General features: G+C 52.2%; 1 protein-coding gene across 1 annotated transcript in view; it reads right to left on the bottom strand.

The window, feature by feature from the left end:
* Positions 1-1023: 1023 nt before the first annotated feature.
* SYNE3 (spectrin repeat containing nuclear envelope family member 3) overlaps positions 1024-17708 on the bottom strand; it is a 99441-nt gene continuing 82756 nt past the window's right edge. The window contains exons 10-14 of the mRNA XM_007944553.1: positions 16897-16917; positions 15809-15970; positions 14592-14741; positions 12425-12463; positions 1024-1224 (exon numbers count right to left, since the gene is read on the bottom strand). Coding sequence (XP_007942744.1) covers positions 1024-1224; positions 12425-12463; positions 14592-14741; positions 15809-15970; positions 16897-16917 — 573 coding nt within the window. The remainder of the gene's footprint in view (positions 1225-12424; positions 12464-14591; positions 14742-15808; positions 15971-16896; positions 16918-17708) is intronic.

Genomic DNA, 17708 nt, shown 5'->3' on the forward strand with positions numbered 1-17708 from the left:
GAGGGGAAGGAAGAGCCCTTCAGACAAGCCAAGTTCATGCTGCTTTGGTCCCTCAATCCCCAGCCCGTGTGGCAGGGGTTTCCCTCTGTCCTTCAGCTACAGTCACAGACGGTGACAACACAGCCAAGCGTGACAGCAGAAACCGGGGCCTTGCCAGCGCTGGCGCGTGGGGTGCTGCACTGATGCGTGTACCCATTCTGCATGGACATCTCCCAAGAGGCTGCTCTCTTCCCCTTCTCCCCAACAGAGCACACGGAGCTCACCTTCCGGAAGACTTGGCGTCCAGGCCAAGGGCGTCCAGTGGTGGCCCGTGCTCCTGGGCGGCTGGGCTGGGGGCCGGACCCTGCACACAAGCCCCGACTGCTGTGCCTTTCAGTTCTTGATCAGCTCTATCGTTCTCCTCCTGCCTTGAGACCACTCCCCCGCATGTCACTTACCCCTGCTGCCACCTCACCTGCTCTGGTCTTCACCACATCTACCTGGAATCCGTAGCCTCAAATCACGTATTCTGACTGTGCCTGCCCTGAGTCACCGGCCCTGAGTGAGCGCTGTGGCACTCTTCCACAGTGACGGCTCTGAGGCCATTTACCACCACCTGGGTCTTGGGGCGGGTTCCAGAGAAGAGGTCACTGTACAGTGACGTCATCATTCCTAGTTTTTAGGGTAGATTTCAGACCAAGGCAAAAATACTGGAGAATCCCATCAGGGAAGCAAACTTCTAGGAAGTTTCCTGACTTCAAACAGATACATTAGACATGAAACTTATACACGTTGAAGATTTACATACAGAGCTTAGGAAAAGCCTAGGCATTATTCCCTAGCTGCACATACGTGGACACTTAGTACAAAAGGACCAAGACAACACTGTATAAAAAGTCATCTTGTTCTTGGAACGTGGACACAGTATTATATGGAAGCTGCTCTTGCTGTCTGGTCTGCCCTGTTTCCGGTTTCCCGGGCGTCCTCCAGAGGGCCCTGGGCTTGCGGGAGGCTGGAGGAGAAAGTCACCTGTGTGGCCCGGGGCTAGGTAGGTGGAGGCCCGTCGTAGCGAAGCATGAGCTTGAAGGAGCGGGCAAAGTTGTTGGCCAGCGTGCAGCTGCGGGCCTCCTCCCCGACCGGAAGCAGGAAGAGCAGTAGCAGCAACAGCAGCAGCAGGAGCTGCACAGGGAGCGCCACGCAGCACACCTTCCGGAAGAACGCGCCGAGTCCTCGCCACTGCTGCGTCTGCAACCGAATTGGGGTGCGTGAGTGGGCGCAGGGCCTCAAGGGGGTGGGAAGCGTGAGGGGGCTGCCAGGAGCTGTCAGGGGCTCTGGATGACCCTTTGACCTCATGCATTGCAGTGTGCTCATCTGTGACATGGGGCTGATGTAGGGATTGCCAGACTCAAAGTTCCAAACCATCCAAGGCGTGAAAGGAAGGAAATCATGGGATGCTGGGTTCTGCCAGTGAAGACATCAGCCTTTGCTTGGTGCAGAAGAGTGCTGGGGTGTGCATCCTGAGAAAGTCACTCACCTCCTTTAAGCCTCAGTGTCCTTGTCTATCAGTGGGGGACTCATGGTAGCTACCTCACTGGGTGTCTATGAAGATGAAAGGAGACAGAGCCTGACACATTGTAGGTACTTAAGAGGTGCCACCATCATATAGTACTGCATTGCCAGTGAAGGCAATCACGGGTGTACGGGTGGATAGATGGGTAGACAGGCTGAACTATTAGGTATGTCTATGCAGCAGGGAGTATACCCAAGACCATGCATAGAGCTGGCAGACAATGGTTCTACAAGTGTATTTGTATGTTCTCTAAGAATTCCCAGGGGTATAGTAGAGCTGACAAGGTTATAGTCACTTCTTGGTCACAGCCAGCTACCCAGAGGGACCTAGTAGTTGAACCTGTGGGCTCAGGACCATAGGCAGACAATGGTTCTACAGGTGTATTTGCATGTTCTGTAAGGATTCCCAGGGGTATAGTAGAGCTGACAAAGGACAAAGTTATAGTCACTTCTTGGTCACAGCCAGCTACCCAGATGGACCTAGTAGTTGAACCTGTGGGCTCAGGACCATAGTCACAAGGGACATCAAACTCAATTGACATAACACACTACACAAAACATTTTTCCTCCTCCTACTTTGGTGAGTAGCGACTGGGATCTTAAAAGCTTGCAAGCGGCCACCTAGATGCAATGATGGGGCTCTCCTCATCCAGAGGAAAGAAGAATGAAAACCAAAGATTCATGAAAACAATTAGTCCAAGTGACTGGTATACCATGCAATCCTCAGCCTATATGACTATGAGACCAGAAGAACTAGATGGTGCCCGGCTACCACTGTCAACCACTGGGAGGGGGATCTATGTAGGAGATCCTGGATAGAGAGGGAGAACAATGTGAAACAAATCTCAAAATCATTTGGGGTGGGGGAGGAGGGACCAGGTTTGCTGGTCTGATAGAACCTGGTGGAACCACTGAGACTATGGCCCCTAGCTGCCCTTCAGGTCTGGAATTGAACCCATAACTATGGCTTCCAGCCAAACAAAAGAGAGGCATATGAGTTGAACATGTACCTGAGGTAGATACATGCCTTGGAGAGAACAATCATGGGAGAAAGAAGGGCTGTTTATGCACAGGGAGACAGCTCAGGGGGCAGGGGTACATGGAGGGATGGACACAGGGAAGAGGTAACTATTGGGAGGAAGTGGGAGGGGAGCTGTTGAATTGGGGTAAATTGCAGTCAATGTCATGAGACAACGTGTGTGTGAACTGCTGTATGGAAAGTGACTTTGCTCTATAAACTTTCACCCAAACCACAATTAAAAAAAAAAAAAAAAGGAGAGAGAGGTGCTGCCATTACTGTTGGACGTCATTAATAACATCACCACTTCTTCATTATCATCATCATCATCACCATCAGTATCCCCTGAAGATTAGTCTCATGAGTCCAAATGCCTGGGACATATCTGATATGATGTCCATAAGAATGGTCAAGGGACATTTCCTAAATTTAAGAGAGACTGGTTGGATTGTGGCTTCATGGGACATATGTGACTGCCAAGGTGTGTGGGGCCAAGAGCTGTCCAAAGGACATTTCCTAAATTTAAGAGAGACTGGTTGGATTGTGGCTTCATGGGACATATGTGATTGCCAAGGTGTGTGGGGCCAAGAACTGTCCACTCAGGAAAGCAGAGGCCCTCACAGGTGAGATGCAGCTGGATGTAGGGCAGGAGCCCAGCTTTAGAAACCCGACCAACTGTGTTCCAATGCAGCCTCTGCTGCATAGTAGCTATGCATTGGGCAAGTCAACAGCATCTCTGAGCCCCTGCTTCCTGCTCCATCAAAAGGCACACTCCCATATGCCAGGCTGTGGGGAGGACTCAGAGTACACTTATATATCAACATCAAAAGTATAGAAGTTCTTAATTACTGCAGAATACATCTGCTGGCTTTTTTTGAAGACCCAAAGATTCACCTTCCAGGTCACCAAAATCCACAGCCCAGTGACAGTGGTGACGATGGTGGGGAGGAAAGGAGTGATGATGATGATGATGGGGATGAGAACAGGAAGGATGATGGTGGCGATGGTGGTAATGGTGGTGTTGATGGGTGGGGATGATGGTGGTGGTGGAGACAGTGATTGGGGTGATGGTGGTGGTGGAGACAGTGCTTGGGGTGATGGTCATGATGGAGACAGTGATTGGATGATAGTGGTGGTGGAGACAGTGATTGGGGTGATGGTGGTGGTGGTAGTGGCATTGTTAGGTGCAGATGTGCCTGGAAGGTTCTGACCTAGCACTTCTCTCTCTCCATGTGTGAGCCATCTCACCCACTCTCTTGCCTCAACTATCTCCTCCAGGTTGACAACACTTAACCCTATGCCTCCAGCCTCAAACTTTCTCACTCACTGATTAGACATTGATTTTGTAAAACAGACTTCCCTGCACAATGGACAAGCATGGTTGGCAGCAGAAGTCAACAATGACTCCTGGAGGTTGTCCATTGTTCAAGTAGCCAAACGAGCATGAGTCCCCAGGAGGGGCTCGCCCTGTTCCACTGCTGCCTGGGCTCGGTCAGACCCAGCCGCTGTGAGCCTCCTGACACTCCGTTCCACTTAACCTGTGGGACCTCTAACTTGACTCCTCAGCATTTAATGGTAACTTTGCCTGATTCCAAATCTCCTACCCATCCTGGGAGAGAGGCGGGGAGACAACATGCCACAGGCCCACCCCTAGCCTGGGTTCACACCACAACTAAAACCCCATTATTAATAGTCTCCCAAATGGGAGGTTGTTTACAAGTGTTCTTTTCCTGTTCGGACCTCCATCCCCAAAGCCAACACTTTGCTTATTTCAGGTTATGCCTTAGCCATAATCCTCTGGAAAAAAATGTCTCTGAAGGTAGGAAGTGTGTTTATGTTTACAAGTCTTGATGAGGAATGGTCTTCTCCAAGGGACTCTTGCTGCCTGACCAGCGACTACACACTTGAGCTCACATCTTGTCACTTTGAGGGATGTAAATTCTAAAATGCTCTTTAAAATGAGACACACTTTCACATGACTCCCTCTCACACACACATGCACATACACCCAGAAAGAGATATGCGCTACCTTCTGAGAACCCAAAAAGGAAGCTGACAATCTCATTTTTTCCCAGATCCAGGAACTTCTCTGTACCTCAGTTTCCCCACCAAGTTAGAATATCTAAAGAGAGAAGGAGCTCCCTCAGGAGAGGAGAAGCTCCCCATCCTTTGGGGGCATGGAAGCAAAGGGCCAGTGAGTGAAGGAGATGCAGGGAGTAAGCAGGAGACGTCAGGTAGGTGAAGTCAATGCTTGATAGACACTCTGACCAAGTCCTTCAGGGTCAAACATGAATCTGAGACTCCAGGATTCTGTGGAGTTCAGATGAGGTGAGTTTATGTAGACAGAACATGCAACCTAATCTTCTGCCACTGATGAAATGGAATGTTTCTTTTTAAAAAAAAGTAAAAATAAGGTCTGGAGTCCTGGGTTCTAACTCTGACTCAACCACTTCCTAGCTATATGACCTAGGACAAATGACTTAGTCTCTCTGAGCCTCAGTTCCTTCATCTATTGAAAAAAGGAGGGGAACGATACCTCTACCAGTCAGAAGGCTATGTGAGGCAGTGCATGTTATGTTTGATGTGCATAGTGGGTGCTCAGTGAAGGCCCACTGGCTTCCTGCTCTACCTCATGGATGCTGGGGCACACAGGCAGCTCCTCCAAGTCCCACCAAGCCCCTTCCCCCCGACACCCAGGGATGTCAGGGGAATTGGCCTGTCAGAGAGGAAAGCATGCCCTCCTCCAATGCCAGCTCGCAGCCCTTGGAGGACCTCACTTTCTCCTGCCACAGGGCCTTTGCACAGGCTGTTCCTCTGCCCAGAGCACACATGTCCTTTCTGTGATCCATCTGGTCAGCCCCTGATCATGCTTTTAATCTCAGCTCATGAGTTACACACTCAGGGATAACTCCACGGGCCTTAAGACCCCCAAATGTTCCACTTACATACGCTTACAGCAACTACATCATTCCCCCAGATTGCTGGCTAGGGTCTGCACTCCCCTGGATGCTGTGGGCAGGGAGCATGTTGGTTTGGTCCATTGCTGTATCCCCAGCACTGCTCAAGGGCTATTTGCTGAATGAATAAAATCATGAATAACAGGGACCAAGGCTCCTTCCCTGCCTGTGCACTTGGCCTTGTGCTCCTCCCTTGGTAGCCGTGAGGTGACCAGAGACACTGGCTGACAGATGTCAGTGAGCCATTCTCACTGGACCTGAGGGTTCCCTGGAACATTTGAGCTCTACTTGTCTGAAGACACCCCAACCGTGACCACCCAGGCCCCGGACTTGGCACATCACCTCACTCACACCCTCTAGACCTCCTTCAATAGCTCCGCCTGGCAGGCTTCCCTGTGCCCATATTGTTGTTGGTTTGTTACTGCGTGCTGTCAAGGTGATTCTAACTCATAGTGACACTATAGGGCAGAACAGAACTGCCTCAGAGGGTTTCCAAGACTGTAATCTTAATGGAAGCAGCCTATTTCATCTTTTCCCCACAGAGTAGATGGTGAGTTTGAACTGCTGACCTTTCAGTTAGCTGCTGAGTGCTTTAACTACTGCACCACCAGGGATCCTTCCAGCATCACAGCAATACATAAGCCATCACAGTACAACTAAACCAAACCCAGACTCATTACTGTCAAGTTGATTCTGACTCACGGTGACCCTACAGGACAGAGCAGAGCTGTCCCATGGGGTTTCCAAGACTGTAATCCTTACGGACGCAGACCGTGTCTGCCATCTTTCTGCCGCAGAGCGGCTGGTGGGTTCGAGTCACTGATCTTTTGGTTAGCTGCCAAGTGCTTTAACCACTGTGCCACAAGGGCGCCTGTAAGTAGAAAACTGGGACTCATCATTGCTCCAAAGCCCAGGCTGTCCCCACACAGCACGTCTCACAAGAAATGGCAACTCAAACACCACCAGAGATACTTGGGGTCCTTTGTAGGCCGGGTCTGTGGAGGCCAGTTCCACTCTGGAAAGTGGGCATTACCACCATGGGTCCTCTAATGGGAGCTGGCCGGCCTGGACCTCATTCTCTGACTGCAGTGATGCATTTGGGTGGCACCCAGAGCTCACAGTGATGCAGAGCCTGCTGGGGCTGCCCTTTAGCAGCGGTGACGGTGGGCTGAGCCCCTGCTCTGCTTGTTGGGTATTTTTAAATGAGCCATTTGGTGGGTCCTCTGAAGTCCTTCTGATCATCTGCCAAGCCAAGTGCTAGCTGCCTTCCTCTCCTTGTACTTCCTCAAGAGTCCCTGGAAGGAGGATGGGCCTGGGGCCACCACAATTCTGAGACGATTCCAGCAAGTCTTTGGGGGAGAGTGCGGTCTCCAGGCTGGGCCCTGCCCCCTCTGACTGGGCCCACTCGTTCACTGAGTTCTGATGCCTGGAGCTCAGAGTTCCAGCCCAGAACTCATCTCCTGCAAGGGCTCAGAGGTTCTGCATGGTTCTCATCAGGGCTGTGGCTGCTCCCTGGGATGGCTATGTGTGGGACGGTCCAAGCACAGAGCTGCATTTGTGGCTTCACCCCATCCATGCTATTAAGGCCAACTCTACTTTGGGGAAGCAGCTCTCCCCTGGTTGTATTTTGAGTGCCTTCCAACCCGAGGGGCTCATCTTCGGGCACCGTATCAGACAGTGTCTCACTGCTAGTCATAAAATTGTCAGGGGCCAGTTCTTCCAGAAGTGGATGGCCTCGTCCTTCCTCCCAGGCTGCCTTCATCTGGAAGCTCACTGAGACCTGTCCACCGTGGGTGACTCTACTGGTATTTGAAATACCTGTGTTGTCTCACAGCAACAGGCAAGCCACCACAGTATGACAAACTGCCAGACAAGTGGTGGATCCTGTACATAGACCAAAGGTTCCATAAGAAACCTGTCCATAGACCAAGAAGCTATCATTCAACCAGAACAAGGGGATACTGAATGGTTTAAAATCAGGAAAGGTGTGTGTCAGGGTTGTATCCTCTCACTATACTTATTTTACCTGTATGCTGAGCAAATCATCAGACTATATGAAGAAGAACGCAGGGGCATCAGTAGAGAAGAACCATTAACAACCTGTGATATGCAGGTGACACAACCTTCCTTGCTGGAAGTGAAGAGGACTTGAAGCACTTACTGATGAAGATGCAAGACTACAGTCTGCAGTACGGAGTACACCTCAACATAGAGAAAATGAAAATCCTCACCACTGGACCAATAAGCAGCATCACGATACATGGAGAGAAGATTGAAGTTGTCAGGGATTTCATTTTACTTATATCCACAAGCAATGCCCACCGAAGAAGCAGTCAAGAAGTCAGACATACTGCACTGGGCAGACACAATGCAAAAGACCTCTTTCAAGTGCTGAAGAGCAAAGATGTCTCTTTGAAGACTAAAGTGCACCTGACCCAAGCCATTGTATTTTCAATCGCCTCATATGCATATGAAAGCTAGACAATGAATAAGGAAGACTGAAGAAGAGTTGATGCTTTTGAGTTGTGGTGTTGGCAAAGAATACTGAAAGTCCCATGGACCGCTAGAAGAACTAACAAATCCATCCTGGAAGAAATGCAGCCGGAATGCTCCTTAGAAGAGAGAATGGCCAGACTTCATCTCAGGACTTTGGTCATGTCAGAAGGGACCAGTCCCTGCAGAAGGGTGTCATGCTTGGTAAAGTGGAGGGTCAGCAAAAAAGGGGAAGACCCTCAACAAGATGGACTGACACAGCGGCTGCAAAAACGGACTCAGGCAAAGCCGGGATTGTGAGGCCGGTACAGGACTGGGCAGGGCTTTGTTCTGTTGTATGTGGGGTTGCTACGAGTTGGAGCCAACTCGACAGCAAGCAAGGTTGGCAGTGGAGAGGGCGGGGAGACCACTGGATCGGGCCTTCGGAAGTGGCTTGGGTCATAGGTGAGACGTTCCTCTGGATGTCATGTTCAGAGTGAGGGCATTTTGTCACGGCTCAAGCACGGATGGAGCAGAAGAGCGAATGGAGTACGAACATGAGCTCCCCTCCTCTCCCTCTCTGTCCCCCTCTGCTCCCCTCCCTTCCCTTCCCTTCCCTTCCCTTCCTCAGCTGAGGTCCATCCATGGCCAGGCTCTGAGCCCAGGACTGAGTCTAAAGTCAGTGAGCATCTGCGATGACCCAGAGGCATCCAGATTGCAAAGCCTGGTGGTCAGTGATATCCTTCCGAGGTCGGGACCCTGATTTACTTGGCAGTGGGTGTTATGATGAAGTCAGCTGGCATGGTCTAAAGGCAGAACCAGACGTCAGTACTGGGCTGCAAACCGAAAGGCTGAGGCTCGCATCCACCCAGAGGCACACGGAAGAAACAGCCCTGGGGATGTGGTCCGGAAAGGTCACAGCCACACAAACCCTGCGGAGGGCAGTCCTACTTCGCACACGCGGGGGGCTCCGTGAGGTGGAACCAACTCGACAACTCGTTTAAATAAGACGCCCTAATTCCAGAGATGTGAAAATGTGAAAAACAAAAACAAAAAAAATGCATCTTCAAATCTGTGAAATCTGGTCAGCTAAAGAAAATGCCACTCAGTGGGCACCCACATCTGGATCTGTGCCCCAAGAGCTCCACGCAAAGCACCCAAGTGTCTTCTCTCTGCTCCTGCAAACCAGCATGGGGGCCCTGGCCTCAGTCACCCAGATAAACAGAAGAATTTCCAATCCTCCTCCAAATTAAAAGTCTGTTTCAGGGAGGACCATAGGACCTTGCAGGGCCAACGCAGGAATCGGGTCGACTCCCGGCCTGTGTGCAACATTTCCCATCTCTGCGCTGTGGGGAGACACCTCGTGTGACAAGTGTGCGGGCAGCCACAAGTTTAATGAACCTTAATTATTCTGTTTATACAAACAGCAGGCTGGAGCTGTTGACATAGCCGGAGCTTTTAGTGGCTCCGCGCGTCAGAGAGAGAGACAACATATGCATAGCCAGCTGCTTAGAAATAATTAGCTTTGGGGCAGAATTTTTTCTTTCCTTTGGATGAAAAATAATATATGGGAGGGTTTTAAGTTGGCAGGGCCATGGCTTTGGAAGACAGAACCTTTTTTTCCGTGTCAGTCCTGCGGACACAGGAATGTGTGTGCGTGCGCTCACCCCCACACACTCATGCACATGGTTCAGGGAAAGCAACAACACGAGTCCAGACCAAGGGGAGGGCTGACTCCACACCCCCAGAAGTATCACTGCTCCCCCTGCTCTGACAAAGAAGCAGGGCAGTGCCTGTAGGACTCTCCTGGGTCCACTGACATGCAACTGGGACCTTCCCGGTGCCAGTCAGTGCAACAGGAACCTTGCCTATCATCTGCTGAGCCCCGTTTAATTCACTCGGAGATGGAGGCTGAGTGACTTGCCAAGAAAGCACACACACTAGCCACAGAGGCTGAATTTGAAGCAACAGCTGCTAGCAATGATTCTCAAAGTGGGGGCCCCGGACGGGCCGCCCCAGGAACACCTCGGTACACATTAGAGAGGCAGAGTCTCCATTCTCATCCAGACTCCTGGGGCAGAAACTCTGGGGCCGGCAAGCAGTCCGTCTCCAGGTGATTGAGATGCATGCCTGAGTTGAGAGACACTCTGGCCCCCGACTCCAATAAGGGGAAGAGGTTCCAGGTGTGCTGGCGTTGGTGCCGTCAGACCACAGGGCAGCCAGGGCTGGGGCAGCCGGGCCAGGGAGCGTGGGCAGTCTAGACCCTTTGCTGGGTGTGCTCAAAGGATGGTGCCACGTAATGCGGCAAGGTCAGAAAGCACAGAGTGCAAACCCCCAGGGCAAGGCCGTCCTGGCAGGGGTCCTTCAGCAGCCACTTCTTACACCCCTGCGTCTCAGCCACACCGAATGCTCTCAGGTCCTCAGTGGGTGGCACCAGATGGTGCCCCGCCATACCTCTGCACAAGCTCGCCTCTCACTTGGGGTGCCGTCTCCAGCCTCCCCAACCCACCCATGTGCCAGTGAAGCTCAGGGGCCTCCCCGTGAAGTCCTCCCTCAGTTGAGTAGCTCGGAACCTGAGCTGAGCACTGGCCCCTGCTTGGTGGCCACCTCCACCCCCAGCCCAGCTGAGTCCTGCACTGGTCCCATTCTGTGCCTGTGAGGTCCCCGGGAGCCCATGGGTCCCTCATTCACCTCTTCTATCTACAACCCCACCCCATCAAGCCCCCAGAGCCCCCAGAGAACTCAGCAAGGCAAGTGCTCAACCCCAGGGGCTGCCCCGTGGGCTGTGTGTGCCTCGTGGGCTGTGTGTGCCTTGTGGGCTGTGTGTGCCCCGTGGGCTGTGTGTGCATTGTGTGTGCCTCGTGGGCTGTGTGTGCATCATGTGCTGTGCGTGCCGTGTGCTGTGTTGTGTGTGCGTCACGTGCTGTATGCGCCGTGGCTGTGCATGTACCATGTGCTGTGCGTGCCTCATGTGCTGTGTGCACCATGCACTGTGTGCCATGTGTGCTGTGTGTGCCCCACGTGCTATGTGCCCTGTGTGCTGTACCCATGTGCTATATGCGCCGTGTCCCGTGCGCCCCGTGTGCTGTGTGTGCGCTGTGCTGTGTGCGCTGTGTGTTGTTCAAGGTCTCAGCCTCCAGGGTGGGTCTCCCAAGCTGCATGCCCTCATAAGGCTCTATGTCCAGGAAAGCCAGTTCTCAGGGTCCTCACACTTAACATGGGGCTAGTGACAGTGCCTCTGGGGTGTCAGGCAGGCTGGACGACACGCTTCACCCTGATCTAGCAGGTCCTGACACACCGTGTAGGGCCAATACCTAGCCTTTATCTACCCTTGCTCTCTTGTCCCCCATGGAGCCCTGCATGTCACTAAGACGACCACACAGTCCAGGCCTCCTGGGGTAACCCTGGCTCACACCTGTTGTCCTGCTGTCTCTGTTGATAACATCCTTGTCCACTCCCTGAAGTGTCCTGGTTTGGGATGATAAAGACAGGGGCCTCCTCTATCACCTGCCACCTGCCTGTGGGTTGGCTGCACTGTGGTGACTCACATGTTACGATGCTGGAAGCCCTGCTGCTGGGGTCTCGAGTACCAGCAGGTCACCTGTGATGGGCAGGTTTCAGTGGAGCGCCAACCAAAACAGACCAGGAAGAAAGGCCTGGCAATTGAGTTAGCTAATGAGCACGCCAGAACGACGTCCTACTTGCTTGCTTTGGATGTCATCGGAAAGGATCAGTTGCTGCAGGAGGATATCATGTTTGGTGAAGGAGAGGGCCAGCAAGGGCAAGGAGACCCACGGTGAGGTGGATTAGCACCATAGTTACAACGAGGGACCATGCTGGTGACTGTAAGGAGGACAAAGGACCAGGCCACATCCTATCCTGTTGTACACAAGGCTGCCATGGCTCAGAGCCAACTGGACAGCAGCTGTACATCCACCCACCCATCCATCCATTCATCCACCTATCCATCCATCTGTCCATCCATCCGTCCATCCACCCATCCATCTACCCACCTACCCACCCATCTATCCATCTATCCACCCATTCATCCATCCATCCATCTGTCCATCCATCCATCCATCCATCAACCCACCTACCCACCCACCCATCCATCCATCCACCTATCCATCCATCCACCCACCCACCCATCCATCCACCCACACACCCACCCACCCATCCATCCACCTCTATCATGTACCTGTCACCATTGCGCATGCTCTGCACATCCCTGCCTGGCTTCCCATCCCCCTGAGCCTGAGACTTTCTGAGAGCAAGGAGCCCTGGCCCAGCAAAGTGCGGCCCAGAGCTGATTCCCCATAAACACTCCTCAGACTTCGTGGAACCTTCCAAAGAGCCCCAGAGTCACAGGCCCACCACCCCGCCAGGCACCCGCCCTCTCGCCACACGGAGCAGATGGCAGACAGCGCACCTTTCGGAATCCAGCCAGTTCCCCGGGAGGACTCAGCGTCTGTTATTGCAAGGAAGGAGAGGAAAAGGAAAAAAAAGAAGTTGAGTGAGTGAAACTGAAATCCCAGCAGAGCCTGTAATGGAATATTCATTTTGTCAGGGGAGTGTTTCTCTAAAACTTCTGGTCATCTGGACAGGCTGAGCCAGCAGGTGATTCGATTTAATGAGCTTTTTAACACACTTTGGGCCCAGGTGGGATTCTGTCTGGGAAGGCCCCCCTCCCAGGCAGCGGGGCGCTGCGGGCCTGGCTGGGGCTGCACTGACATCTAGTGGGCAGTGTGGCTATTACAGGGCCAGGAGCGCCTGGAGCCCGAAGCTGGACTCTGGGGCCTGCAGCACTGAGAGGGCCCTGGGAGGAGGCCACCTCATGCACCCCTTCCTTAGACTTACAAACCACAACCTTCGTGCCTCAGTTTCCTCTTCAGCTTATAGGGAACAGTAACAGTATCTCCCTTATAGGGTTCTTAGCAGCTCTGGTGGTGTAGTGCCAAGGCACTTGACTGGGGCCTGCAGCACTGAGAGGGCCCTGGGAGGAGGCCACCTCATGCACCCCTTCCTTAGACTTACAAACCACAACCTCCGTGCCTCAGTTTCCTCTTCAGCTGTTAGGGAACAGTAACAGTATCTCCCTTATAGGGTTCTTAGCAGCTCTGGTGGTGTAGTGCCAAGGCACTTGACTGCTAACCAGAAGGCTGGCAGTTCAAACCTACCAGCCACTCCTTGGAAGGAAGATTGGGCAATCTACTTCCATAGAGATACTGTCTCAGAAACCCAAGGAGGGGCCTCACGAGTGGAATTGACTCAACAGCATTGAGTTATTGTTTTTTTTTTTTTTTTAGAAAGACTCAGCACCTTATAAAACCTTCATAAATTCTGTCATCTATTATTATTATTTTGTATAAGGAGACACTGAGGCCCAGAAGGAGAAGGGCTTGTCCAAAGCCACAAAGAAAATTCATGGCAGAGTGGGTGGGACTAGAGCCCAGCTCTCCTGACTCCCAGTCCTCTCCATGGAGGACTCCCCCACAGCAGGCCTGCAACACCCCAAACCAAACCCACTGCCAACTCCCAGTGACCTCGTAGGACAGAGTACAACTGCCCCATAGGGTTTCCAGAGGTGTGATTCTTCATGGCAGCAGACTGCCCCATATTTTGCCACAGGATCAGCTTGTTGGGTTTGAATTGCCCACCTTTTGGTTGGCAGCCAAGAGCTTTAACCACTGTGCCACCAGGATTCCTCTTACAACACAAGGTTGGTATTTTATTGCCAGCTCTTGAGGTACTTGGGATTCAAATGGTTAGTACCAAGTACTAACTGTGTGACTCGGACCAAGTCATTTAACTTCTCGAAGTCTCAACTTCCCCCTCTCGGGCTGGAGACACTTTGGCAGAAGGTACCAGAAGGACTGAGCTGGGATAATGTACAAAAGAGCTCAGACTTGTAGGCACAGGTCCTGTTAAGCATTATTAACCTGGATGATTACGGTAGCTGTTACTGGGCTCCAACTTCATGGGGGGTCTGAATCCAAACAAAACTCACTGCTGTTGAGTCAATTCTGACTACGGTGACCCCATGCGTTTCAGAGTAGAACCCCTTTTCTCACTTGTTGTCATTGTTGTTATGTCACTTGTAATCTTTATGAAAACAGACCATCAAGCTTCTCTTTGGCAGTGCCACTGGATGGGTTCGAACCACGAACCTTTAGGTTGTTGTTGTTGTTATGTGCCGTCGAGTCAGACCCAACTCATAGTGACCCCTGCTTGGGTTTCTGAGGCAGTATCACTACGGAAGTAGATTGCCCCATCTTCCTTCCGAGGAGTGGCTGGTGGGTTTGAACTGCCAGCCTTCTGGTTAGCAGTCAAGTGCCTTAGCCATTATGCTTCCAGACCTCCTACTTTTAGGTTAGTATAGTGCAAACCATTTGCACCTTCCTGGGATCTCAGGCTAAGATGGCTAAATGACATCACACAAGCCAAAGGCCTCAGACCCACGAGTGGTCACCTCAGTCTGGTCCATGCAGACACAGGGAAAGTGGAGTGTGGGCTAAGCTCTGTCTCCCCAGATGAGCTTTGACCCAACCATGATGCCTTCCCCAGGGAGCTGGGACGTGGCCACTCTTAGCACCTACCAGCAGGTGGCTGGAGTCCTTGAGTTTGGACTTGTACAGCATCCACCGGTAGCGCAGGTCCTCCAACTCATCGGAGGTCCCTCTTGCTGGTCTGAGACAAAGGAGGCTTTCAAAGAGATGCTGTCCTTCTGGTACCCGAGCCTCCAATTCCTGGGGAAGAGGCAGAACCATGGTACACCTTCCAAACAGCCCAGAAGGACCAATAAAATTTCACCCAAGAGAGAGGTATGCTGGGAGGAGCAGCCAAAGCCATCACAGTAAGATTTCCATCCATTCAATTCAAGCCAAGGCTGGCCACCTCCTCTCTGGAATGGTACAGGGTGACTCCTGCACAGAAGTGACCTCCATGGTCACTTCCAACTCTGATATCCTGGGACCAATTTCTCCAAGAGCTGACATAAAAGTCCTTTGCTTCCTTAGTCCCTGCCTGTGGGAGGTGAACAAGCCTGGGCTGTCCAGACATTCTCATCACCAACAGCCAGCCAGTCACCAGAAGTGGGGCCACCAGCTGACAGACAACCAACAGCAGACACACAGGGGAGCTAAGAAGTCCTGTCCAGGTGAGGTCAACCCAAATCATCATCCTTCAGAATCATAAATGGTTGTTGTTTAAACTCTTTTAAGACCAAATTATTTTCTGCTTTGAATTTCTTCTTGAAACCATGTGTTTTCAGTAATGCAAGGCATTTTGAATGAAATGGAAACAAAAATTGAGGTAATAAGGATTTTGATACAATTAGTGGGACACATATATCCCAAAGGATCTCCTGTACTGAGATTGGTGGGATGAGACCAATTTCTTCAGATTCATGAGTTATACAGGACCCCAGCATGCATTAACTGTGGGACAGGAGCTTCCCACTAAACCCCAGAGGTGGAAAATATAGGTGGACACTGTATGTCACAAAAGGGTTAATTCACAGTGTTGGGTTGGTTTGTTACACAGCCACAACTAACCGACCTAGAAACAAAGTGATTAGTGGTGATATTTTCCAAGTTGGGGAATATAGAAATAGGCCGAGTGAATGAATGAATGAGTGAGTGCCAGGAAAAGTTCTCTTAAAATATTTGAACCTCCAAAGCTTAAAACCGTTATTTACATACATAAGAGACCAGCTTTCGAGCTAGGAATGTGTTCTTATCTGGAGGAAGGTCCTGGTGGCGAACACAGCTACAGGGCAGACCCCCGGGCAAGGGGCCTTTCCTTGGGAACAAACCTGCAGCTTCGTGTCCCTGGCCCTCACGTCCTTGGCCGTGGCAGTCTTCGTGGCGATGATTCTAACCAACTTGGAATTTTCCACCTGCAGCCACTGCTCAAAGTCCCTCAGGAGTTGGGAGAAATCGTCATGGCTCCCTGCGTCTTCCTGGGCTGGATTTCCCTGCAGAGACGGTGGAAGGAGCCCATTGGCCACGTGGGTTGGGGGTCCCCTGAAGCCGGGGCCAGGATGGCAGCAGGCTGCCCAGAAGGTGGAGGGAGAGTCCTGGCAGGTGAGGTATGTGTCTCTGCAGCACAGGGCCCACGGTGCTCCTCACCTCACCCTGGGGCCCTGTGGAAGCCACCATCATCCCTCACCAGGATTCCTATACCAGGGGCCACCTTCGGCCACTTTCATCCCCCTCCAGGCTTCCGTGGCCAGGATGGTCTGTCTAAATTTCAAGTCTACCCTGCAACTCTGGCGTTTAGGCATCTTTCAACTGAACCCAACCCTGGGGATCAACTTTCAGGCAAACGACAGGACTTTATAGTGAGTAAAAACAGCCAGGAGGAATGTGTCCCTCAGAGCAACAACCACAGGAGACCGAAGGGCAGCACTGGCCCCAAAAGAAAGTGCAGAAGAACAGGAAGGGGCAGGAAAGACATGGAAACAGGGAACCCAGGGAGGAAGTGGGGAGAGTGCTGTTACGCTGAGGCACTGCAACTAATGTCATGAAACAAAATATCTATCAACTGTTGAATGGGGAACTAAGGTGCTCTGGAAACTTCCACCCAAACGACAATTTAAAAAATTTAATTAATCAAAATAATGAAATGCACGTCCACTCAGCTAAGCTTCCCTTTGCACCTGCTGGCTTCCCACACCTCCCTGAAGGCGCCTGAGAGCTTAGGCACCAGCTTAGCAGGCCTCAGCAGCTGAGCCGCCAGCACCAGCCGCAGGCACACTTCCTGGGCCCGGCGGGTGTTCTCTCTGCCCCAGGCCCTTTGCACGCCATGTGTCCTCTGCATAGCAGCTGCCTCCATCCACTCAAGTTCCTCTCTCCCAGCCTGCAGATTCGGCTGAAGTTCTTTCTTGGAGGGCTGCCCCACGGGCACTGGGTCCCAGTCACTCTGCCACAGGCTCCCACAGCATCTGGCCCTCCTGCCAACACTCCCACATGTCTCTGCAAACCCCTGTTCAATTTCCTGTCCTCACTCCCTTGCTCCTCAAAGTGCTGTGAGGCCCAGCAGTGTGGGCATCGCCTGGGAGCAGGGCAGGAATGCAGACCCTCGGCGCCCCCAACGCTCCGGAGTCAGAATTGGTGTGTTAACAAGACCGTGGTGCACACCGGAGTCTGCAAAGCTCAGTGCCAGGGTCTAAGTACCAGGAGGGCCGCAGGGGTCTCTGACGTCTTCACAGCTGTGTCCTAGCTCCGAGCACAGTGCTCAAAACACAGTACCAAAGCCAGCGACTAGGGTGGTGTCGACTCATGGCCAGCCTGGGGGTCAGAGCGGACCTGGGTCCACAGGGCTTTCAGGACGACTTTGACTCATGGCAGCCTGGGGGTCAGAGTGGATCTATGCTCCAGTAACCAGGGCGACATCGACTCATGGCCGCCAGGGGGTCAGAGTGGACCTGCGTCCACGGGGCTTTCAGGGCCACATTTCTTGGAAGTAGATCACCAGGCCTTTCTTCCAAGGCACTCCTGGGTAGACTCCAATCGCCAACCTGTCAGTTATCAACTGAGCGGGTTAACCATTCGCCCCCTGGGACTCCCGGACACAGTGACAACACTCAATGAAAGTTTCTGGATGCCTGCATCAAAGTCTGAGTGTGAGAACTGGTTACCATGCTGTCTCTGGAGAGCAAAGAATGACCTCATGTTCAATGTTGTTATTGTTGTTACGTGCTGTCGAGTCGG

This window comes from Orycteropus afer, unplaced genomic scaffold (genome assembly GCF_000298275.1).
Source record: "Orycteropus afer afer isolate SDZICR_OR568_19922 unplaced genomic scaffold, OryAfe1.0 scaffold00127, whole genome shotgun sequence".
NCBI lineage: Eukaryota > Metazoa > Chordata > Mammalia > Tubulidentata > Orycteropodidae > Orycteropus > Orycteropus afer.